We start from the raw sequence: 27,498 nt of genomic DNA, 5'->3' as shown, positions 1-27,498 counted from the left end.
ATATTTTGGAATGTAGCCCTATTGAATTATCTAAAACTGACACGCTATATTGAAAATCTATAAAATACAAAATACAGATTCTGAATACATATCAATATATATTGGAATATATAACCTATGACTTTATTGAGTATACGTTTAATAGTGAATCAAAATTAATAAATTCTTTCCCTGTCAGTCGATGATTCAGTAAATCGTGTTAGATTAATTAGTAACTTTGGTTGTAACTTTGGTTAAAACTTTTGAATGAATGAATACATTCAGCAGGTACGATAATGAATAAACGATCTGTAATTTTTCTCTTTGATTGAAATAAGTCCGTGATAAATCTGAAATAACATGTACTCGTTAAGCTGTTGTATCTGTGTTCATTGTAATACTGGAAACATTTATTGCATACTAATCCTTTATGGAAACAAAAAATGAAAGTATATATAAGTACAAAAAAAATTTGTTTTGCAGGCAAACAGAATGTCTAGTTCATATGTCATTGAGCCCCAGGAAAGCAATTCCGAGAAAAAGGATGATACATTAATCATTGTTGTCACTGATGATGGGATAATATCTGTTGATCAAGCAACTCTACAAAATTTGATAAGTAAGCAATTGCAAACAAGTTAATAAAGTAAAACATATAATAATGTCTTGTGAAGGATTGACATAAATGAATAATACCGCATAACAACTGCAATAATAACTGAATCGTCATTTCAGTGAATCAATCAAGTGCTAATGTTAGTGTGGTACGATTAGGACAAGCTGATACAGATACTGAAAATGGAGATATAACCTTGACAGTAGATCCACCGACATTTGCTCATTCTACAGCAAGCTCGGTAAGCACAAATGTCAGTACCGATCCAGGTGGATTAGTAGATCCTTTTATGGAGATGGATCCAGAACAGTTGGAAAGATTAGAAACAGCTCTGCAAAGTGAAGAGGCAAAGCAGATACTTGGAGAAAATGTTACTGCGATGCTTGGTATTTTGTATATATATATATATATATATAATTTTTTTTTTTCGTTAAAGTTCTTTTTTATTCCAGTCTTATAATTGCAATGATAAAGAAGTTTTTGTCTACATTATCAAATTTTATTATTAGTGTCAATACAAAACTTGAGATATTGCACAAATTTACTTTTTATTTCTGATTTTATAATTAATCTATGCAACTTTTGTATGTATTAATTCTTTTTAGATATGTTATCAATAGAAGAGTTACAGAATACGATGCGATATAATATACAGCTGGACCATTGTTACACAAGCAGATTGTCACCCAATGATCCTGTGCCAAGGGATCCCTTACCAATTATTGATGATTTATCTGAACCCAATGATATACAATATATACATCAATCATCCTCTCCTCGAACTATTATGTCACCGCCCATTAACGACATGGACAATGTTGGGGTTAAGAACATAAATGTAATTACATATATTTATAGTAAACAACATTGTTACTAATTATTTTATTCCTGCATTATAGATATCATTGCAAAGCAAACAGATGAATAGATCAATACGTAAGACGATTATATCTACACCACCAAATACAACTGGACCTTCTAGAGCCAATACAAGCATTATTGGGACTCCTAAATTGTCAGGGCATTCAGTGTCGAGAAGTATAACAAATGCTCATCAAGGAATAACTAAATGTATCATTTCAATAATTATTTTTTATACCAATTATATTCTTTATATTGATATTATAACGGCAAAATGTTATTATAATCATGTTTACAGTACAAACCAAAAATAACAAGGAAGAAGAAGAAAATGATATCACAGAATCGTCTACAGAATCTTCGGAATCAGAACCATCTGATAATGATAACGATTCAGATTTTGGCCTTCGTAAGAGAAGTAATGCTAGAGCTCGAGGAGGACGAAAAGGTCTTACTACAAGAGGTGGTAGCATGACAGCTGCTCGAAGGAGAGGTCAAAATAAGCAACTGGATATGGAACAGGTGCGACGATTGGATATGGAGATGGCTGCTGCTGTTAACGCAATGAAAACGCCTGAAAAAGACGACAAATCGGGTGCGTAATTAGTTTATTGGAAAATATTTGATTTTATAGCCGAGGAAAATAATATTATTTTTCAATTATTAGAGAGATTTAGCCCTACTAAGAATAAGAGACAAGTCAAGACACTCTGTGGAAAGAAAAAGGAAGAATTGCAGCTTACAGAAGTGTCTTCATCTGTGCTTCAAGAATCGCCACCAGCATATGAGAAAATATTACAAACAACAAATCAAGTGAAAGCAAATTTAATTAATACCAATATGATTAAGGGTGATATGATATTGACCAAACCAGGTCAAGGAAGAAGCAATCAGAAGGTTACTTTTATTCAAAAACAAGTTCCGATGAAACCGAATGAATTAAAAAATGTCGGTCTTAAAAAGACCCTATTGATTTCTAAGGAAAAGTTTGTAAATTCAGCGGGTGCAAAATTTTTTACGACCAAAGATGGGAAATTACTACAACTACCAATAGCATCTAAAACGGTGAGTTCGAACGCGCAGGTTTCTCCAGTAAAGGCAGTATTGACGCAACAACTCGCGTCACAACAGTCTATGACACAACAACAAAGTGCAAACCAAAGCTCGCCAATACAGCAACAATCGAAAACAGTTTTTTCTATCGGCAACACGCCGATAAAAATCAAGCCTAGCGATATAAAGAGAGAAAAGAGAAAATCTGACACCAGTATAGAATCAATTTTGAAAGGGGAAGAAAATTCCGCAAAACCTATAGAGATCAAGACATTAGATAGTTAGTATTTCTTTACTTCGTTACTTAAGAGCGAATCAAAGTGAATTTTACACATTAAATTATATTTCTAAAATATTTTTTACAGATGCGAAGAAGCTTAAAAGAGATAATCGAAAGGCTCCGGGCGATACTCTAGGTCCCGCACTTTTCTCAACACCAGATATAATTCGACGTGTGAGTTCGAATAATGACGGGAAAGTTGTAGATAGTGCTGCAACAACTATGACTCTGCCTACGTCTTTTGCAACAGCAATATCTACATCTGAATCGCCAACTGGTTATATTTCCACAGCCGTTTCATTAAATATTGGCATCTCTGCTGCTTCAAATGTGCAGAATACTTCTAATCTTTCTAATAAGAAGACAATATTTAATACATCTGAACAGTCTATTCAGCCAGAATCGCAATTAAATCTTGACGGAAGTAACAGTAATGTAATGCCAGGAAGTGAAAATGAACAAAAATCAGAAACTAAGACACCTTCGACTGAAGAATTGCAACCATCGTTAGATACAGGTAAAATTAAGCCTTATATTAAACTGATTTTGTAATATCGTTTTCTTAATACCAATTTGTTATTTATTTTCAAATAATTTTAAAAAAACTATTGTTTATTATTTCTGTTCATATTTTACAATGGAGAATTTCTTATATATACTATTATTGTTCTATTTTCTCTTATTTTTATAAACTACATAATGCTATTGTAATAAGTACATTGCAATATATTTTGTACTTTTGTTCGTTCAGTTCTTTAATTTGTTCATATTATAATTTTATTAGTAAAAACATTTCGTTCTTTACATTATGAAATCATGTAATATACTCGTACAATATTATTGATCATGTATATGTAATATATGAATTTTATATTTTACATTGCTGTCTCTAGCATCATACTGCTTCATTAGAGAGTATTATTTAATTTATGATATTGCTCCTTTTCCCCCTCCTCTACTATATTTTAAATTATGTTATCTAAAATAATAAAAGTTTTATTTTCAAAATATTCTCTACTGATAAAAATATATGCGTGTATCTTTCTCTTTATAATGATAAATGTATTCCCCCATCTATAATTTAAATTTACCTTACTTCAGGATTTCTTCATCTTGTATGGATTGTTATCCATTTTTTAAAACATCTCTATCCCCCTTTGTCTCTTTTTCTTCTTTCCTCTCTAGTCTCTTCTTCCTTTCCATTTCCTCTCTATTTTCTTTCGGCTTCCCCCCCTCTCCCTCTCCCTCTCCCGTTTTAGTAAATATTATAAAGAACGGAGGAAAGAATTGATTTTTATACTTTTTAATTTTTTATTTCATATAATTTTATAAATAGGATATGGAAAAAGTACTGGGCTCCCTGGGAAAAATATATTTGAAAGTATATTTAAATTAATAGTAGGGTAAGTAACGTCTTATATAGCAATGTGAATGTGATTTTGAATAACATTGTTAAGGTCATGTAAAAATCACTTTGAAATGTTGAAATGGGAATACCTTAACTTTTTATTGCACATTCATGTAGCTGACTTTGAGAGTTTTTTAAGATGTTATAATAAAGTTTTTATTAAGAAACTTTTAAAGCTTGAAAGTTACATTATCGATATTAACTCTTAATACATATCTTTAAATCATTCGTGTCCTGCGCATTTCTTTTCTATTATTAAAAAACGTTTGGCAACAAGTTTTATGCGTTGCCGGCCTCAATTTGTACGTATCCTTTAATTGATATAACTCTGAAATTCATCTCTGGGTCACAAATGACCCAATATGTGTACAGAATATATATTTTTTGTAATTAAAAAATTTATTTTTTTCTTTATTTTCAACTAATTCTCGGTTGTATTGCGGGAATATTTCGCGAATTATTTAAAAAAGAATTTAACCCTAGAATAACACATGTTAGCTTAGTAAACACGATTTTTGGCACCCTTGTGCTAAAAGTCAGTAATATTATATATTATGTTGTCTGTAATGTTATAAAGAACATTTTCCTAATAAATTATAAGTTTTTTTAATACAATAGCAATAATAAAATGCATTGTTTAAAATGTAAATGCAGTATATCTTCAATTTATAGTTATTCATGCATATTAAAAAAATATTTTCAGGTTACTCAATAACTAAATTTTTTGGATAGTCGAGACTTAAACTATTTTTTTTTTTTAGTAGTTTGGAATATCAATTTTAAGATATTGAACTATATTTTTCCTGTAAACATTTTTGTTTCAGTTTTACATTTTTATATGAAACAGTGCATTTTTCTCATTTTATTGACTATATTTAGTTATAACATTTATCTATGATTATTTGTTATGAATATATAACTATACAGATATTTTCTAAAGATATCAAAATATATGTAAAAATGTTTAATAATTTACATATACTTTACATATACTAAAAGATGAAAATTAATTCACGACACGAATGACCGTATACAGGGTGCCAAAAACTAAGAGGTGTACTAAGGATTAACATTATCCAAAATGTCTGACTGACGGCTAAAATCTTTGAATGTTGGTCACATTGTTAGATTTACCTCGATGTGATTACCTTGACCTTGGGTGCATTTCAAGTTGCGCATGCTGTATCTTTCTTTATTATTTGGTGAACAATAAGGTCAAATGATGCATCATGCGCTTCATGCGTAACTCGGAATGCATATGTCAGCCCTTGACATATATCAGCAAGATCAGTTGTTATTAGGGCTGTGGTCAAAGTCTCGCTATAAATGAAGCGTTTGATGGATCAAGAAGAATTTTACAAACCAATTAAAAAATGCTTCACAGCGTTTGCAACATCGCGTTGACCATATCCTAGGTCTTGAAAAATACTAATGTCGGTAGTAGTGTAATTTTCAAGTATATTCTTATAATTCGAAAAGTTTTTAATGAAAACTAACTTTATTATAGTGTTTTGAAAAGCTTTTGAAGTCAGCTACAAAGATGTAATGAAAAAGGGAACTTCCATTTCAAAATTTTAAAGTGATTTTTATGTAACCTGAATACTATTCATGGTCACATTCACATTGCCATGTAATGCGTTACTTAAAACCCTACAATTTTTAATTGAAATATTTTTTGTAAAACTTATTTTTCTCGAGATATTCCAGGGTCCCGATTTTTTCCATATCCTATATAATGAGGTATGTGTAAAGAATGCGCTTATTTCTTACATCTATTAATAATAATTTTGTTATTGATATCGATGCATGTCATTTTCAGATGAAAGGAATTGGTAATTTTTAAATGTAAGAAGTTGATATTATAAACAATACAAAAAGATAAATATAGTAGGCTAATGAGAATCAGCAACGATAAACGGTACTATTATTTAGTGAACAATCAATAATCAGATATTGGATTGATGTCTTCTTTATTTTAAAAAATTTATATTTAATATTTAATATTTTGCAAAATAAAGAAGACATCAATCCAATATCTGATTATTGATTGTTCACTAAATAATTCTGCCATTTATCATTGCTGACTCTCATTAGCCTACTATTTATCTTTTTGTATTGTTTACAATTCGAGAGTCCTAATATAATTATTGTTGATATTATAGTTTTAATATTAGAATATCGAATTTCTACCATTGTTGAAATTTAATTTTATATACATATATGAACTTGTGAAAAAAAGAATGCGTAAATTTGTACAGTTACATGAAGTAATGAAATGTAATTCACTGTAAATTGATCTCTCTCCCACCAAATGTCAATTTGTGATTCATTTTGAGGAATCTCCTTTCCCTTTTTTTTCTTCTCTCATTTTCTCTTTCTATGTTTTAAAAATTATGTTAGAATAATAATTATTAAAAGCATTTTATATATACTTGTTTAAGTTGGAATTGAAGGAGAAGAACATTTATTGGCTACTTTAGAAATGGAAGCTAGCAAACATGAAGAAGAATTACTTGCTGAAGCATTATTGTTACAAGAGGAACTTGGAGTCGATTTAGCTGAACATGTAAGTGTATTTGTGTAACGTTATTTTAAAAGTGATTCTACACAGTCAATAATACCATTATTATTAACAAATACTAATAATATTATTGATCGTCTGTGATTAATATTGATGGATTGATGTAGAATACTGATGATGATTTAGATTTTTCTCGAGCATCAATATTGCTTTATTAGGATCGCTTTATTGGGTGTCACAGTATATGTCATAGTGAAAGAGATATTGTACGTAAAATTAAAGTAAAATATATTGCCAAGAATATTGATCATGTAAGGTTGTAAAAATATTAAAAATATTGATGTGTATTGTCATTATTACTGATTCAATGTTACTGATCAATATTATTGATCGTGTAGAGTTATCTTAAAATGTTTTTATATGAATGATACATATGTCATATAAAGCTTTAATCAGATTTAGAATTGTGAGAAAAATTAAATATACACTATTTTATATTTTAAAAAATACTTAGTTTTGTATTTAAATAATAGTTCAGAGATTAAATATTTTTTTATGTATTACATGTGTATATATTGCAATGAATTTCTTATACTATACCGTAAATTTTGCGGATTTAATTGTAGAAAATGATAAATATATTTCGTGGAATTTTTATTTTCTATTAATCATTAATATATTTGCGTTGTTTGCACTTGATTTTGTTTGAAGTTGAATTAAGAGGGTATTCTACTTTGGAAGTCGTAGACTTCGTTTTTAAGACGATTTTTAGGAATTAAATTTGTAAATATGATTAAATCTATATAGCTAATGTTATGTATTTTACATTTATCTTTATTTAAAATAATACCTCAAATTTTTACAAAGCGTTTTATTGTTAATTATAAAAGTTATAAATAAATCCACAGATCATGCTCGAAAAATTTGTTTTCATCGGACGGTGATTGCTTGTCGTCATCTGAAACAAACGAATTTTTCTTTGTTTTATTTTTCACAAATGTAGTTATCGTAAATGTAGTTCGGTCCTCTAATAAATAATTGGAGAAAAAAATTGACAAAATGGCGGCGCTTGAAAGTATTTCGATTTTTACTAAAAAATATTCATTTCCGGAAAAATAGTAATTTTGAAGATATCAAAAAGTTGGAGAGTCAAACGATAGCCTAATATGTACACTATATATGTGTCAAAGCGCAAGTCGATTGGCCCAGTAGTTTGTAAGAAAAATACACGCTCGATTTGAAAAAAGTCGTTTCGAGAAAAATGCGTTTAAAGTTTCTTATGCATTTACGAAGTGAATAATTTCAGTAACTTACCTTTAGTCGGCTATAGCATCACATAAAATACCTTCCTTGAAAAGTTCGAGAACACACTAATCCCTGTAACAGAAATTTTGAACGAAATTTCACAGATTAGGATTTCACAGATGCGTTCGGAAATATCACCCGTGTCCCCGTGTACCGTTTTATTCTTATTCACTCAATGTTAAATAAGGATAATACATGAGGGCACACACCCGGATGATGTTTCCAAACGCATCCTTATAAAAAATCATCCTGAGCTACATACGGTACCATCTGACTGCATAGAGTAAGGGTCATGGCAAACAAAAACTTAAGGCAGTAAGACGTAAGCAGTAAGGAAATCAACATATTGGATTGGCTACTGCTTATATTATAGTCTTACGGACTTTACGGTAATTAATCAATTTGCTTACTGTTTACGTATTACTACTTCAGTTTTTTTGTATGCCATGGCCTTAATACTACTTGATGCAAATGGACTTGCCGGACGTAATCTCGCGTCGTATGGGCGCTGCGTCCTCTAAACCTTTAGTAGCTCGGTCAATTTGACGAATTTCGTCTCAACGTTTTAGGGACACATTTTTAAGATCCCAAATTACAAGAAAATGAAAAAAAAAATTTTTTCCGTTAAAATAAAATACCCTCTTAAAAAATAGTCTAATGTTACTTGGAATTTTAAACAAAAATATTTAGGAAATTCGGGAATTCTCAGGGAATTTTTTTACAAGATCTCAACATCCTATTTTATTCACTCTATAAAGAAGAGAATAGGGAGAATTATTTAGTATGTTGATCCTTAAACAAGCTATTGCTAAAATAATTCTGAAGATGGTCTTGATAAGAAGTATAGAGAACATTTATTACAATCTCCAACATGCGAAATTGCATAGTGAGTACTCGGATACAGTAAAACTAACAGATATTGACATAAGGATTAAGCAATACCAAATTTACCTTGACGGTCAAAATATTAGTAGAAATAGTTCATAATAATAACAATGATAACGATGATAATAATAATAGATCTATAGGGTAATTCTCTTCAATAATTCGTTTATGGCAATTAGATTAAATATTATGCCTCTTTATTTCTAACTAGATTAAGATAGGGTCGCATTTTGTCAAAAGAAAAAAATCCGAGTTCAGCAATTGGTATCTTAGTCAAGTATATGCTAAATATCGGCTGAGGATGTGGAGATTAATCTCGATCTCATCTATAATTGAATATATAATAGAAACTTATACTTGCGATAATTGGTACTATACCTCATTAACAATTGCACTACCACCTTGGCGTCACCTTTTCGTTAGCAATTTTATGCTATTAATTAGGTTCTCCACTAGGCGAATCTTCTAGTAGAATTTTACTTCTACATTTAATTTTTTCCCTTCAGAAATCAAGATACAGCTTTCTCATAAATAGTCTTCTCTTGATCTTTGTCCTATCTAAACTGTAACACACCGACCTCGAATATCAGTCAATTTTTGCTAGCTGATCAGCTCAGTGTCTTTGATTTTTGAATGTCAATGGACAACCCCTCTCCCCCTTAAAACAATTAACTAAATACATAATTGTTTTATAAGATAATTAGAATTTTATTCCTAAAGTATTTTTTGTTGCTTACAGTCTACACTAAGTGATCCCAAGCCACGAATGATACCAGAGTCATTGGCATCAGATAGCATGCTTATGCCTACATTAATATCACCCGAACAAGATTCTAAGTTAGCAGAGACAACATCAACGGCACAAACAAATGTGTCGAAAGAAACAAGCAAAAAATCTTCAAAGGACGATAAAGAGACTATTCAAATCATTCGAGGTAATCGTGTGATTAAGTTACCACCTATCGAAGCACCTGCCACCAGAAGTAAACGATTGCAAGAAAAAATCGAGGTGCCGCAGACAAATCCCGAACCTACAAAGAAAATGCAGAAGCTTACGTAAGCTTATACTATATTATTATAAGTTGAAGATTTGGATGCAGTAACAAATAGTTTTATCTAAAATCTGTTACACAAGAGCGTATATTCGATTATTTCTATATTATTATCTTAAAATAAAAAAATTTTTATATAGTTTGATAGATTATTATAAATATATTTTTATTTAATATAAAATCTATTATCTAATATATATATATATATATATATATATATACATAAAATAATAATGCAGTTTTTATTATCAAATATTGCTTTATTAACATAATAATAGTATGAGAATAAAGTATAAATATATGATATAATATATTATAGGACCATATATGTGATAACACAAACTAAAAATCAATGCCTTAACGGTCTAGCTGGATCTTAAATGCTTGTACGATTTTTTGTAAATTTATATATTTACGTATGTATATATTTATGTATGTAGTCCTTTGAAACGCGCGCCGAAATGATTTTTCGGTCTTGAAACGCTAACTGTACTAAACTATCACAGTAATATTACGAATTAAATTGAATAGCAATTTAACAATTTGATGCTTTTCCGCATTTTCGAATGATCTTAATAATGCTGAGTACATATTAAAATGAAGACATGTTATTAGGTGTTGGAATTAATTCGTAGCGTTTTTTAATGAAAGAATGTTATTTATTTCACATGAGCATTAAAAAATACATTAATGAAAGTACTTCCCATCACTTGTAAAACGCTACGAATTAATTCCAACACCTAATAAAATCTGCAAATAATTCTTATTGCGAAAAATATTATCTCGATTGAAAGTCTAACCTGGATTTTTTTTTATTAGCTTAAAGGGTGAACTAAAAAAATCCTACAGTTTTTGCTTAAACATTAAATTCAAAAATTTGAGAATTTTTAATCCAAAGTAATCATTTTTTGCAAATTTTTCCAATAAAATTTCTTTGAAGCATTGTAATTAATTGAAAATAAAATATTATTTATTTCATATTTATTCATATTTATATGTCTTTGTCTGACTTCGAGATATAAATGTTACTTAATTTTGAGCTAAAAAATACGTATTCTGTCCAAAAATATAGCATGACAAAGTTGCAGGACCCTGATGTGGCCGGGAAGGTAACCAAAAATAACAGTGTGCTAGGGTTAAGATCGTTCGAAGATGCGGAAAAGCATCAAATTGTTAAATTGCTAGTCAATTTAATTCGTGATATACTGCGGTAGTTTAGTAGAGTTAGCATTTCAAGATCGAAAAATCATTTCGGCGCGCGTTTCGAAGAACTACGTACGTAGTATATAAATTTACACAAATTGGACAAGCATTTAAGATCCAGCTAGACCGTTTAAGACATTGATTTCTATAGTCAGTAAAAAATATATGGTTCTCAAATAACATAAGTAAATATTAAGGCGACACTACACAATCAATAATACTGCCAATATTAATAAATACTGACAATATTACTGATCTTGTGCAGTGTTAATATTGATAGATTGACGTAAAATGCTAATGATGATCTGGATTTTGATTCTCAAGCAGTATCGCTTTATTAGGATCCATGTCACAGTATGTCACAGTACAATAGTTAATGTTTGTCAAATTAAAATAAAAAAAATATATCGTCAATAATATTGATCGTCTGATTGAAAAAAATACTAAAAATATTAACGCATATATATATTGTCAGTAATACTAAAGTCCGATCTACATAAGACGCAAATGCAGATCGTAAATGAAACGTATTTCAGATCGTAAACAATATGTAGGACGCAGGACGCGAAAGTGGAAGCTGTCCCAACTTTCTGCGTTCAGCATCTTACAACCTATTATGATTGCAATATATAATATTAAGTTAGTTTCTAGTTTTACGACCTGCGACCCATGTTCTGCGTCTTAAACATCATCTAAATACAATGGGCAGTAGCAGTAGTAATAAGGCTGCAAGACACATCGGAAACAAGCTAATTTTCCAGTATAATAGGACGTAAAGTAAGTTCGCAAGTGAATGGCTACATTCTATTCTGTTGTTGCTTACGGATTTACTATTGTCCTATTATACCGGAAAAATCAGCTTACTCCTGACGTGTCTTACAGTCTTATCACTACTGCTACTGCCCATTGTAGACGAACCTTTAAATATCATTGCTACTTGGATACTTTTGATTAAATTTTAATAATTGTTTTAACATACAGTCAGATATCAGTTCAACAACAGCTACATAACAAGGATGAATTGAAAACGGAACAAGTAATAAATGAAGAAGAAGAAGATGACGAAGATGATGAGGAAGATAATTCAGATTCCGAAGATGATCCAGATCGATTATGGTGTATCTGCAAACGACCACATAACAATCGATTTATGATATGCTGTGATGTTTGTGAAGATTGGTTCCATGGAAAATGTGTACATGTCAGTAAAGCTATGGGTAAGTATATATGACGAGAGAAAATATTTATTTTAATTTATGTTATACGATATCTATTTTATACAAATGTATGATAGGTCAACAAATGGAGGAAAAAGGCATAGAGTGGGTTTGTCCGAATTGTCTAAAAAAGAAAGCCGAAGAAGAAAAGATAAAGTCAAATTTGCAATCACTACCCGGAAAACAAAAAGCAAAAGTCGAATCAGTGGATGAAAATTCATTATCGCAAGATGTGTTACCGAAAGAAATATCTCCGTCGAGTTCTTCCATTGACCACAGTGTTGCTTCAGCTTCCAGCACAATGCAATGTGTTGTTTGTAAGAAAGAAGCCAGAAATTCTAGCATTTATTGTTCAGATGCGTGTATTCTTGCACATGCTCAGGAAACTTTAACTAAGGACAAACCTGTGCCATCTGGATCAAATATAAAATCTGTAAAATTGCCTACGTCAGAAACTATGAAGGCAAAACATGAGACTAGAGTAGTAGTCTTTGATAAAAAAACTGGTAAAGTTCTTACTGGTAAGTTAATCATATATGGTTCTCATTAAATATTAAAAATATTTAAATCCCTCTATTCTATATCATTTTTTTTAGAAATTTAATTTCTTCTGTGTTGCTATTTTATTATTCATTTTCTATGTAATCACGTGGAATTATAGCAAACGCGATATTTTTTGTTTTTTACTTGCTTTGTTTCTAAATTGTTTGTAGGTATATTTTATTTTGCATATTTATCATTAGATAATAGTAACAATTCAGAGGAAAATTGAGAATAAAAAGGGAGTTTGTTCATAATAGACGGACTTCATTACATATGCATGCACATACGCGTGTACATACAGGGTGTTTATAATTTTCTACTATCTTTTGAACTATTTGTTATTTAAAAGCAAAATGTTTTAAGTAAAATCTAAAATGCCAGAGCACATAGAGAAAAACTTAAGCAGTAAGAAAAAACATGTTTATTTTCTTCTCTCTGATTTGTTACTGCTTACTTTACGAACTCATGGTCTCTACTGTGATTGGCCAATTCACTTACTGCTTACGTTTTATTGCTCAAGTTTTTTTGTATGCCATAGTTCTTGTTCTATTTCGTGGGAGATATTTTTTGGACACATATTTTTTCCAAATAGAGATGTCTCTGAGATTTCAAGGTGACTTACTTTTTAAAATGAAACAGTATCTTTTTTTTTTTTTTAATTAGTGCGTATAGCCTATTTCGAGCTTATTAATTTATAATATGTTGGTCTTCCAAAATAATTCAAAGCCATTTACTATCGTTCAAGCCTTTTATTTTCTTACCAGTGAACTTCAAAATCTTCTGGAAGATGTTCCACTTGTCATTAGAGTACATATGAGTATATGGCAATTGCCACGATCCAATTGCGCACAAGCCTATCACAGCGTTAAAAAAAAAATAACCCTAAACTCTCTATGCAGAAGTCACTGTGATTGGCAATGGGCAATTGTTACAGTTGCACCGCTCCCCATGATAGTACTTCTCATAATGACCACCAAATTCAAGAATGTTTAGTCATTGAATAGGAAGAGGAAGTATGATACCCTTCTTACTAACAAGTTCTTGGATCTGACGATTATAGAGTTTTCTTGTGGAACTTTATAAAAAATAAAGTGTATCAACAAGAATTCACCATTTCTGATAATGAGGATCCAGATATCATGATTGCCTATTTACAAATTACTATTACTATCCACGGAGAGAACGTTTGGGCAGCTCAAGGTTACGACAATAATGCATGCGGAACTAAATAACGCGCTCGAGTCTTTCAATCTGATCACAAAATGTGTAGATCATGATAGATCTCTCCCTGGACGCGGTATAGGATAACTTCTTCCTAACCAATCGAGAAACATTTTGTTATATATTTCTCGAACTCGGTGGTCATTATAAGAAGCACCAGCATGCTGGAAACACATCCTTTTTCTGGTGACGAGTGGAACGTCTTCGATAGATTTTGAAGTTTATTGATAAGAAAATAAAAGACTTCAAAATTTTAAACAATTAAATGATCTTGAATGACCGTGGAGGATTATATCATGAGTCAACGGACTTTCTCGAAGTAGACAACTTAACCTTTTTAAGTTAAAAAAAAGATATTGTTCCAAAAAAAAAAACAAAGATGACCTTCAAAAGTTTGAGAGCTTCACCTAGAAAAAATTGTATGTGTTGCGCGCTTGCCTATGTGCGTGTGTAACATACATGACTTATTATTTTAGGCGCAGATGCTCCTCTCAGATCCAGTTTGCGAACATGGTTGAAAGAGAATCCAACTTTTGAAATAGTAGAGGCTAATAACATCAATACACTTCAAATAGGCGGAAAGCTCGTCACGCAGATCCAAACATCTGGAAAACCTGTATGTGTTAAATAAAATAAATCTAACAATATATATAAGTAAAAAATACAATTAAATTAAAATACAATTTATATATCAGATATTCATGAAAAAGATCGAGACGTAAAGGATAGATAGTGTATATACTCAGTAAGAATTGTTTAATGAGCATATCGAAAGATTGATTCTCAGATTAGAAGCGATTTTTTTATGTTTGTTAAACAATTTATTTGTTTATTTTTACATAAAAAAAAATTATTACATGCGAAAACGTGAAAACGAAATTATCTTATATATTTTTTGATATCTAAGAAAAATATTTTATATATTTTCTTCCATTTTTTCGTGTTCATTTTATAACAAACAATCTTATTATTTTGCTTTTAAATAAAAATATAAGTTAGTCATTCGTTTTAATAATTACACACTTATGTAGCAATTATATTCAGATTGAATTTAATAATATCAATCTAATAATATCAATCTAATAATATCAATCGAATCTAAGAAGTGACAGAAATGCACTTTATATACATAAGATGCTTCAAAATCTATTTTTTTTTATAATTGGATTTTTTGGAACATTCTAATTGCAAGATGAAAATTGTAATACATAAAAATGTTGCGGCTATAATAGTTATTAAATTATCAGAAAATTTATAAATTACAGGTGAAATTTCGCACTCTCAGGCATGGTGACAAGTGCTATCACGAATTGGAGGGGAAGGGAGGGGGAGGGGTTTAATAAGAGATTAACATAAATATGCAATTTTTTATTAAGATTACATTATTGCTGTGTTTCTATACAGAATCTATTTGTCATTACTATGCATAATATCGGAATAATATTACAAAATATCAATTCAATTACGACACATGTGTCAGGTCTCAAAATAAATTCATAATCGTGTTCATTTGCCTTGTATATGGTAAAAATTTTTAAAATAACTTTTTATTTAAAATATCAATGTGTGTTTGTATGACAACTTACAGCGTTTCCCACTGCGAAAACTAGTGCAAAATTGGTGGAATTAAGTATAAATCGTTTTACATATTTTTAGTGTTAATAATTGAATCATTTTAAGATTATAAAATTATCATAATAAGGAATATAATTAAAGGATTAAATTATTTATTAAAATATGAATTAATTTATTTATTATAATTGCACTCAGTGTTGTACTAGTTTTTTCATTGGAAAACGCTATTAAAGGCCCACAATGGAAGAAATATTAGAAACAAAAATAAGTATTAACCCCGGATCTATAAAAAATTTTTAAGCCTTAAGTCATAAGGAATGGACAAATCACAATCACTTAACTTTTTAAGCTTTAAGCCGTAAGAAATTGACCAACTACAGTCGAATGCGAGGAGAATAATTGATTGTGATTCGTCCATTTCTTATGGCTTAAGAATTAAAAATCTGTTGTAAATTCGGGGTTATTCTTCTTCCATTCGACTGTAGTTGGTCAATTTTTTACGGCTTAAGACTTAAAACGCCTATTGTACATCCGGACTAAGATTTTAATCTATCAAAATTCAATTACACAGTTTCTGATAAGTTGAAATCTTTATGCCTATTCTTAATATTTCTTCCATTCTGCATAGGACCTTAGATGTTGTTAAAGACAAGAACATTTGTTATATCGTCATGCTTAAGCAGATAAAACATCAGTTCTGTGATTCGTGAATTTCAATTGCTTATAATTTAAAAATTATTATAGTCTCGACATTATTGTATTAAGTTTTTCGTCTTAGAATACAATATGTTAAAAAAAAATTTCTTAAAAGGAAATGCAGAGATTTTGGGACATCCTGTATCTATGGTTGCCACCTTTTAACTAATGTCCTGCCGGTAATTGACTGCGTTCAACAGAGAAAATTGATCAATGATTCTTTAATATAATTGGTTCCTACACACTTAGAAGTTCTTATCTAACGAAGAACTAAAAGCATGAATCAATTATATAAAGAATTACTAAGTTAGCTCTCTCTGCTGAATACAGCTAATGGAGATACAATCAAACTTGTGCGGAAGTTTCCAAATCGAATGATTTTCATCAGCATTGCATACAAATTTGCAACTATTTTTGTTTTCCTGTAATATGTCATAAATAAAAGCATCAACTTATAAAATTCTGACTTTACAACTCTGACTTCTAACTCAGAGTTAATTTTCTTACTACATTCATACATTATATATTTTTTATTCATAGTTTAATGAGTACTTTTAAATAATCCTGAATTTTTTTTATATAACTTGTATTTTTACTTGTACAAAAGTATAGGTAAAAAATAATATAAAATATTTAGAATTTCTAGATTATTTAGAAATTTCTTTAAAATATATCTTAAGTTAACGGAAAGACATGGGAATTGTTTTCAGGCAAAAATTACGCAGATATCTCCAGTTAAAGTGCAAAATATGCCAAAGACGATCTATACCAAGGTATCTGGATCAAAACAAACTGTTTTAGTACCCAACAAGAAAATTACAATAATTCCCTCTATACAACAAGTATCGTCGGGCAGTAAATCGGCACAGCTAAAACAGACGATATTCACTACAACGCCAGGAAAGAATCCTGTAACATTGAAAACATCAAAGAACGTCACACAGACACAATTGAAAATCCAATCAGCAGGTTCGCCAAAGCAAACGCCGATTAAGAAGCAAGAATCAAAGTCATCACCGTCTCAATTGAAACAAACTAAGCTAACACCGGTAAAAAAGCCAGAAACAGAACCTATACGAGTGAATATCCGAAAATCGCTGACAGAATTACTATCCAGCCGTATAAAAGAAACTAAAGATCTGAAACTAACTGATGAGGAAATTGCCGATTTGGCTTTTAACATAGAATTCGAGATGTACAAGTATTTTAAGGACACCGGTTCTAAATACAAAGCGAAATACAGGAGTCTAGTATTTAACATAAAGGATACCAAGAATCTGACATTGTTTAGAAAGATTGCGGATCACTCATTAACGCCGGATGCGGTGGTGCGATTAAGTCCGGATGAGATGGCCAGTCAGGAATTAGCCGAGTGGCGCGAGAAGGAGACTAAACATCAGCTGGAAATGATAAAGAAGAACGAACTGGATTTGATGGCTCAGGCCAAGTCGATTGTTGTTAAGACTCACAAGGGCGAACAGATAATCGAGAACGATGGTGGAATCGATCACGTTGATCCTAAAACTCCGGTGCAGGATATCGTTTCTGCATTAAATAACGGCGATAACATAAGTTCCACAGTTAACGATTTAAAGGATAAGAATAAGGATAAGGAGGATAAATTAACGGCGCAAATGGAAACAAAAAAATTCAAGAACATAGACGATCGAAGAAAGAAGGATAAGGAGAGAGGAAGAAATCGCGACAGTGCAAAGTCTAAGAGTAAGGATCGACGAGAGAGAAGTCACAGTCGGCATCGTCATAGTCGGGATCGAGATCATAGTAAGACGCGAGACAAGAGTAAGGAGCGAAAATCGAGCAGGAATAAAGAGAGCAAACGTGACAGAGAGCGAGAAAAGGATAAAGATCGAGATCGAAATAAAGATCGAGACAAGATGAGTAGAAAGGAGAGCAGGGAGAGAGAGCGGCAGAGAGAAAAAGACAGACACAAGAGTAATGATAATCGTACAAGAAATCGTAGCGGTAGTAGAGAATCTAAGGACATTGATAAACGAGAAGAGGAACATAAAAGAGAAACAGAGAAGAAGAAGGAGATGTCTCCACCACCTGTGGAAAAACTGATAGAAGACCGTCTCTGGCGGCACATAGAGGACGAGGCGACAACGAATACGATTGATGGGAACGATTCCGATATATCGGACAGAGAACCCAGCTCTACTGTTACGATTAAGACGCCCGATATCAATGAGGAATCCGAGAGAGACAAAGAGCAGGTGATGGACAAGGAAACATCAGCAAAGGGTAGTTGGCAGACCGTTTGGCGTGGTTTTGTTAATATGGTTGATGTCGCTAAATTCTTTATAACCGCGCAAGAGGTAAGTGGTAACGCCAAGGATCTTATGGACGATTTACCAGATACTGTCGACGTTGTCGGTAGGATTAGTCACGAGACCGTTTGGGATTATATTTCAAAGATGAAAAGAAGCGGCTCGAAAGAGATTCTAATTATTCGATTAACAGCTGCGAACGACGAAGAGAAGATTCCCTACATAACTCTGTATAGTTATTTGAACAGTAGAAGCCGTTTGGGCGTTGTGGGTAATGTTTCCAAAAATATCAAAGATTTTTATATAATGCCATTTTCGAATCAGAGTACGATACCGTCAGTTCTAATGCCACTTAACGGTCCGGGATTTGAGGAGCACCGGCCACATCTACTTCTCGGCATTATAGTTCGCAACAAGAAGAAGCGATTGTCGGTTGTGTCGACAATACCTTCGAAAACATCCAAGACGTCCGATAGAAGTTATACTCCGCCATTGATCAGCGTGCCAAAGGAGAAAACCTTGTCACCGTCACCTTCTTCATCTCCCATGTTATACAAAGCGACCGCGTTAGACTCGACAAAAGAAAAAGCGCCGGCGGCAGTAACACAAATGACTCTGGAATCTTTGAATAAGGCACACATAGGTATGTCACGCGGCGTCATAGATACCGCAACGATATGCAAGATTGTGCCGGAATTGTCATCAAAGATCGACCTGACCTCATCGCCCGGTAAAGTCACGTTGGACGATGACGGAGATGAACCATATAGTCCTGGCGAGATGGACGATGATATAAATAATCTGCAGCCCACTGTTGACAATACCGCTGGTATCTTATCTTCATCCAGCAAGAATTCCACAGAGTTACAAAGAAAGATGGATGAGTTGAATCGGCAGATCGAGGAGCAGAAGCAACAAATTGAGGAACAGAGGCAACAAATACAGAATATTAGCTCGTCGTTTCTCGACGAAACAATTCCTACTTTGCCGGTGAGAATTTCCACTTATTTTTTTTTGCAACCTCAATTTGTTATTGCGTTACTACGTCTTGTTATTTGCCTTGTATAAATAACATTGATTTTGAATTCTGCTGCAATACATCCCGATCTAATTTCCTAAGTTGCTCTAGATTCTCACTCATTGAAAGAACTTGAGTTTCTTATCGTCGTAGATATTAGAAGCCTTACGTTAATCAAACATTATGAGAAAGTTGATCATTTAGCAGCATGTAAGAGAATTGAGTCAACACTTGTATAATGTAGAATGAAGATAAATAAATTTTTCTTATTTTTTTTAATATGAAATCCTGATATGATAGCTGCATCTTTATATAATATTATTGTAAAGGATAATATCGCAAATTGTGATCTTTTTAATGATCTGTAGATTCCAGAGAAATATATGCATCTTCAAATAACCAAATCAATCATTCTATCACCGAAGTAGAAATCTGTAGTAGCTCTATCCATAGATGTAATCTTATTGAATGATATCTTTTAAAATACATTTATGGAATGTAAAAGTAGTAGATTCAATCGATAAGTTTTCTATTAAAGCTGTAATGGATTTTATCTGTTAATTTCTTTATTATTTACCTAATAATTTCTAATCGGTAAAATATAGATGGATTTTTGAAAATATGTTCGCTTGTTTCCATTAATCACGCGCGTTATTGATACGCGATCAATCGTGAAAATTTCTACCTTCATTATCTAGCTCTGTTGATCTCTCTTACATATTTGTACATCTTCATCTACAATTGTTTCAGGGTTTAGGACTAGATCCGCCCACCGACGCTTGCGAGGAAGCTTACAGTCCATCAAACGCACGGTCTTTCACACCTCCGCCACCTATTTCCAAATTCACGCAGCCTATTCTCGATAAAGTCTCGGACATTACTATACCGCCGAATTTACAAGAGATCCTAGCAAACGTCAAGCGGCAGGAATCCTCTAAAGTGGATCCTTATCTTCCGTCTAAGCCTGGCGCGTCATTCTTACCCACGCTCTATCAAAACCCGGAGAGGTATTCACCTTCGTCCTCTTCCAAGATTAGTCAATCAGAGAAAGCGTCGCTAGAAGTTCCCAAGGAGAGCAAGAGTACATTGAGTACTTTGAGCGATCTGGATCTGATCCGAAAGGCCGAAGAAGAATTGGCTGCAGTCGCGGCAGCGACGGTAGCGCAATCTGTAGTGTCAGCCCTGCCACCGTCCTCTTCTTCCTCGTCGTCGTCGTCATCGTCAACATCCTTGCTCGTTTTAACGCCTCCTGTTGGTTCCGTAAGTGACGCACCGATATCGCCTCAGGTTCTGTCCTCTCTTCCGCTTTCCGCGGAGCCTTCATTGGAAGCGAATAAATCATACAAGCCAAGTCCTTCGGATTCTTTCAAGAAGAATTTCACTCCTGAGCAGCCGAAGCCGCCCGGTCTTGAAGATGAAGATTTTCCTATTTTTCCATCAACTCCGCCGACAATAGACATCTCTAAAATGACATCCCACTCAAAAATTTCATCCAAAAGCGGTATTGTGCTGAACGTCAAACGGAAATTGAGCGACAGTGATAGCTCGTCGTTACCCACTAGATTACCGAGGACAAAATCGCGCTGGGGTCAAAGACCATCCGAATAAGACAATACAAGATCTATTTTCTGTGGCTCAGCTAGTGTACAACTAGTTTTGGAACTTAAAGTGAGATAGCTATGTTTGACGAAAGCGAGAAAGAGAATTTTAGTGCAGTGATAAAAAATACTGCAGGGATAAAAAATAGATCTATAATTGTTGCGGTCTGCGATTTGCAGTATGGTGACTTTCCGACATATATAGTCTTTCTACGTTCGCTTTTTACCCAATGAATGTTTGTCTTATACGAAGTGAAATTGTATTTCTTTTGCGTAAGAAGGAAAAAATGAGCCAATAGAACGATAAATTACTAAAAGAGTTTGCTATATTTTAAATATATAGAAGAGAAGGCGATCTCTCTCTGTTATGTATATATCCGTGTGTGCATGGAACTTGTATACGATGAACGAAAAAGATATGAGAATGAAATTGTATGAGGAAGAGAAAAAAGGGGGGAAATGAGAATGAGATTGTAAATTGAAAGCTCACATAATAGTAAATCGTATGTATTTCCATAAATGTTTGTTGAGAAAAACACTATATTTTCAGTATGTACCAAATGTAGAGATGCAAGAAAAGTTTCTTTACTATTTTAATTAGGCTGCTTTCCTTTTACGAAATATAATTAGTACAAATCGTTTTATCTTCGTTATTCATTGAATATCAAAAAAGATAGAATGATGTTCGTGTCGATTGTCTTTTAAAAGAAAAACAGCCTATTAAAAATGTTAATACTTTTGAGTTACAAATATCAATAATGGGTGCTTTCCATTTAGTGACACAAGTCGACCCAAGCATCGTTCCATCTTTCTTTACATTTAGCAAGTAATAACAATAGAACGATGCTTGTGTCGATTTGTGTTATCAAATGGAAAGTACCTAATAATTATTGATACTTCCGATTGACTGTTGCGAAGCATTGTACAATGCCCTTAGAAGTACATTTTCACAAACTGCTCAAATCTTATCAGCGATAAAAAGGATCACGTGATCAAAATTAATAATATTCGATGTTGACCCTTTTTATCGCTGAAACGGCCAGTTTTTAATATCTCGTGAAAATGTATCTTTAGAAAAAGAGACAGCAATTCCACAAAAGTACACGTTTTGTTGCTAGAATTTTGTCCGCAAGAATATCCTGACAATTGTATGTACCTTTCTCTATTCACCGTATTTCTCCTATCTGCCGCTAGAATGAATTCTTTACGAGTAGAAAAAATGTATCTTCCAACGTAGCTTCGTGTTTATTGACAACGTCAACGAGAGGAAGACAAAAATCAAAGAGGATTAAATCCTTTTTGGCAAACAAGATAGTTTTGAGAGATCATCTAATCTAGATAAACCATCTGTCGTTTACATTGAAGCTAACGTTATATAAACGCGAGGCTAATTATTGCTGATGTATTAGCTGCTGTTCAACGCATCGACATATAATACTGGATATAATGGAGCGAAATCTTTTTGATCTTTCGTCTTGATAGGCCTAAAAAGAGTAAGATAAATGTTTGGGCACTCTTTTCTACTATTGTCCTATTGGTCGCATTGTTTCAGGAGAGGGAAGACATACTATTACCCCCAAACATCTTTCTTTTTCTAGATCTTTTTCAAGATGACTTCAATACTATGCTCTATCCAGTATTACATATGGATGGTTCAATGTATCGCCAAGGTGTGTGTAAAAGCGAACAAGGTTCAGATACGATGCATTTGCAGTGTGACACACTCATGTGTGCTTGAATCAGTGACTGGTACCACCGAAAGTACGCATATTATTCTTGTAAATATAATACTAAAGCGAAAAGGTGAACAAAATTCTGCGATTGTGCTCACATCACCTTTACATATGACGCAGTTTCTGCGTGAGCACGTACATGTGTATACATACATATACGTGTGTGTGTGTGTGTGTGTGTGTGTGTGTGTGTGTGTGTGTGTGTGTGTGTGTGTGTGTGTGTGTGTGTGTGTGTGTGTGTGTGTGTGTGTGTGTGTGTGTGTGTGTGTGTGTGTGTGTGTGTGTGTGTGTGCACATCTCTATTCTGTAATTCTCAATGATAGTGGTAATGTTGTTACATTATTGCATAAATTTTATACATACAAGGTAAAAAAAAACTACGTAACGACAATGGATTCACACTGTTGTTAAAAATTACAGAATAAGGGCTTTTATTAAGGTTACTGTCACTGTGAATAGTCATCACAGTCATATTGAATCATGACGTCAGAAGCGAGAAATGACACGTTAATTTTTAATACGTGTCACTTGTAAATAAAAATAATTTGGATAAAATGATTGTTTTAAAATATTTGTAAAAATAGACGAAAACTATTCTTATTCTCCCTGACAGTAAATAATCGTAGTGATAAAAGACACTAAGTGAAAATAAGCTACGCATGCGCATTGAATAAAAACATTTAATGTACCTTTTATCACTATGATTATCTACTGTCAGGGAGGATAAGAATAGTTTTCGTCTATTTTTATAAATATTTTAAAGCAATCTCGTTTTATCCAAATTGTCTTTATTTATAAATGGCATGTAATAAAAATTAACAAACATATCATTTCTCGTTTTTAACAAATTTGATTTAATGTGGTTGTGATGACTACTCAGGAGCCTTAAAGATTTAGGGTGCTTTCCATTTGATGACACAAGTCGACACAAATGTCGTTCTATCCTTCTTGATATTCAAAAAATGACAAAGATAAAACAACACTTAAGTCATCAAATGGAAAGCAGCCTTATTCGGTGATCTGTGATCGTCGAAGGTAAACTGAGGTTCTTTCGCGTAAGATTGAGTATATGGGAATATCTTTCGAATACTAATTAATTTCGTCTCCGAAGAGATTGATAAAGCTGATTTTTGAAAAATTTCAATTAAAAGAAATATATATGATAAAAATTGTGGTGTGTGTGTGTGTGTGTGTGTGTGAGCGCGCGCGCGCGCTCACGTATGTGTATACATATATACATATATATAACTTGTAATGTATTTTTAAGAATATATTTAACACAATATAGCTATAAAATTTGAAGATAGTTTGGACATAATGCAAGCATGGTGTTTAAATTATTTTCTTTGTAGATAAAAACTTATCCAAGATACTTAATTCAATTGTTGTTATAATTGAATTATTCTTGATATGAAAAACCCTTGATTGAAAAATGGCGAAAAGTGTCACTTGTAATATTATTCATTGGAAGTGCAGCACCATAAGCATTGCGATGTGAAAATATAGTTGTGTGTTTTAGGATGAATTCTGTACCTTAAACAAGCAGCAGTGTATAGTATAATTCAATGTTGCTCTAATAGTATACGGGCGCACGCGCGCGCGCGCATATACATTATACATACAATCGAAATTTGATTGCAATTACACACAAAGCGCGGCTAATATATGTACGCACTCGTGTATAGTCAGGATCTAAAAGGTTGCAGCACTTTTTTTTTAAATGGGTTTCGGAATGCAGCTTGTTCGTCGAGCGATTAGTTCTTATTCGTGGATCGACAAATAAAAACCAATTGCTCGGTAAGTAGGTCGCATTCTGAAACTCATTAAAAAAAGTATTGCAACTTTTTAGATCCTGACCATACATATTGGGTCATCTAAAAAGTATCCGCGGTTTTTTGTCACTAGATGTGTGTGATGGTCATATATCTAGTGACAAAGTACCGCGGATACTTTTTAGATGACCCAATATAATGTATATACTATATAATTTAAGACTATAAATATATATTTTATATATTATTATGTGTACACACACACACACACACACACACACACACACACACACACACACACACACACACATGTAAATAATGTGTTCATACAGAGTGTTAACTACATAATCTCTGATGGGAAGAGAGAGCAAACTAAATTGACAATGAGTTGAAAAGTTCTGTACCATTTTATAATAGTTAACGAGAAATTAATTCCTAAAGATCTCTAAATTGTCTCACCGCCAAATACAAATTCGTGGCAATATATGACCATCTATCATCATAAGTTGTTTGGCGTGCAAGGAGTTGTTTATTACAAGTAGCAAGGGCAACGCACGAACGATGAAGAAAAATATTAATATATCTTCCCCTCATTAAGTGATTGTATCTTGTAGCGTGCTTGTCGATAGGTCGAATACATATTCGGCCTTTAGCAATTAATATCCCGTTAACTATTACAAAAAGTGCAAAATGTAGGATTTCAATTTAGTTCAATCTGTTCTATTTGTCCATGAGAAATTATGCGATCATTATCGGATACCCTGTACGTATGTCGTGTGCACGCGTACACACACACACACACACACACACACACACACACACACACACCCACACACACACACACACACACACACACACACACACACACCCACACACACAGAGTGTCTTAGAAAATTTAGGAAAACTTGTATCGTACAGATAGAGTGAATTAAGCTGAGTTGTAAAGTCCTCTATTATTTTGAAATTTTTACAGTAGTTAAGATATTTCTAAATATCGCTAAATTTTAAGTAGTGTCTATAACAATTTTTTAAAGCAAAACACTTAAGCTTTTATGCCCCAAGCCGTAAGAAATTAATCAATCATAATGAATTTTTCTTATGGACCTTCTATATAACAAGTTATTAGTCATAAGAAGTCATAAGCTATAATAAGCCATTAGTAATAAGAAGTCAGAAGCTAAAAATTGACGACTATAATTAGTCAATTTCTAGCTTGTAACTTCTAATTTATGACTAATGGCTTATTGTAGAATGCTTCTAACATCCTATCGTAATCGGTTAATTTGTTAGGACTTAAAGTTTAAGATTTTGGCCTTAAAATTTCATTGTACTGTCGCTTAAATATGTATCCATCCGTTTACTGCCAAATGCTAGAACGAGATACGATCGCCCAGTTCAGGGCTGCGTTCAGTATATCAATCATGAAATTTTATCCCTAGGATGAAAAGTGAAAAGTGAAAATTTTCATCATTGAAATTAATAGAGAAATTTTTCACTTTTCACTTTCCTAGGAATAAAATTTCATGATTGATATCCGGAATCGTTGTCCGGATGCACCCAGATGTCGATTTATCCTTGTTGTTCGCACGAATATTAAACAAGGATAAAAGAACATCTGGGTATATCCAGATGATAATTCTGAACGCAGCCCAGGCAGTTATTTTCTTTTATCATCATGCGTAACTATTCACTATTATCGCTTGTAGTAAACAATTTGTTCGCATGTTTATGCCTACTGCTCACTGAACGTGATAAGCGATGAGCGATCTCCAATGAGAGCTTCGCTTTGTATTATCATATGAAAAAAAGCAAAGCTTTTATTGGATATCACTTGTCGTTGATCACTTATCGCATTTAGTTTGCAGTAGGCATTAGCCATCATAATCGATGGACGTATAAACATTTGACCTGTCGGATACACGTTTTTTTAGCAATTGGCTACGTTTACAAAGCTCGATTTGTGCCGAAGTTACAACATCGATGTTATGAATTGACTAATCATAGCTATTTCTCTAAAGAATGAAATGACTGTGATTGGTCATTTCATAACATCAATGTTATAACTTTGGCGTAAATTGAGCCGTGTATAAACGTAGTTATTTATGATTACAATCAATATCTCGTTAACTATTGCGAAAATTGCAACAAAGTGATAGTGAACTTTTCGACTTGGTTTAGTCTTTATCTGGATATTAGCGTACCAAATATTCTGGGACACTCTGTATTTATGTGTATATAATACATAAAATATATTAGAGCTATAATTTTATCCTCTTTCTCTTCCGTAATAACGCGATAACTCTACATATTGAAATCGATAATATATTTGGAACATTTTATTTTGTAGTGAACATCGTTAAAATCCGATGTAATATCACATATCGTGATCTTAATGCAGTTAATTCACTTTTTAGCGATTCTAAAAAATTACGCATTTATTGGTATGATAAATATTGATGTAACATTTACATTTATATTGTGAAATTTTCTGCGTTACCTACAAAGGCAATTTACTTCAAAATCTTGATACATTTAAAAGAAATTTAGGGAAGTATAGTTGTAAGAAATTTTCATATTGATAGGACGATATCGAAATAAGTATATTTTATTTCTGTTCATTTTTGCAAGTTTTCTTCATTATACTTTAGAGAAGAAAATGTAATTCACGCTCTTA

At 32.4% G+C, this 27,498-nt stretch overlaps 1 protein-coding gene across 6 annotated transcripts in view; it reads left to right on the top strand.

The window, feature by feature from the left end:
• pps (protein partner of snf) overlaps window positions 1-27,498 on the top strand; it is a 28,557-nt gene extending 1,059 nt beyond the window's left edge. For 4 of the 6 annotated variants that reach the window (XM_011066184.2, XM_087403513.1, XM_011066191.2 and 1 more), the window contains 14 exons: window positions 463-598; window positions 715-981; window positions 1,201-1,433; window positions 1,495-1,666; window positions 1,755-2,051; window positions 2,124-2,789; window positions 2,875-3,306; window positions 6,639-6,763; window positions 9,648-9,964; window positions 12,145-12,380; window positions 12,458-12,901; window positions 14,621-14,760; window positions 17,126-19,693; window positions 20,472-27,498. In XM_011066184.2, the coding sequence (XP_011064486.1) occupies window positions 472-598; window positions 715-981; window positions 1,201-1,433; window positions 1,495-1,666; window positions 1,755-2,051; window positions 2,124-2,789; window positions 2,875-3,306; window positions 6,639-6,763; window positions 9,648-9,964; window positions 12,145-12,380; window positions 12,458-12,901; window positions 14,621-14,760; window positions 17,126-19,693; window positions 20,472-21,329 (6,882 nt within the window). In that variant the 5' untranslated portion in view covers window positions 463-471 and the 3' untranslated portion in view covers window positions 21,330-27,498. The remainder of the gene's footprint in view (window positions 1-462; window positions 599-714; window positions 982-1,200; window positions 1,434-1,494; window positions 1,667-1,754; window positions 2,052-2,123; window positions 2,790-2,874; window positions 3,307-6,638; window positions 6,764-9,647; window positions 9,965-12,144; window positions 12,381-12,457; window positions 12,902-14,620; window positions 14,761-17,125; window positions 19,694-20,471) is intronic. The other 2 variants (XM_011066206.2, XM_011066199.2) reach the window with 2 other exon arrangements.

The sequence above is a fragment of the Acromyrmex echinatior genome, chromosome 2, assembly GCF_024713525.1.
Source record: "Acromyrmex echinatior isolate Ae372 chromosome 2, ASM2471352v2, whole genome shotgun sequence".
NCBI lineage: Eukaryota > Metazoa > Arthropoda > Insecta > Hymenoptera > Formicidae > Acromyrmex > Acromyrmex echinatior.
The sequence above is the reverse complement of the archived record's forward strand: the minus strand, read 5'-3'. Positions and strand labels throughout refer to the sequence as shown.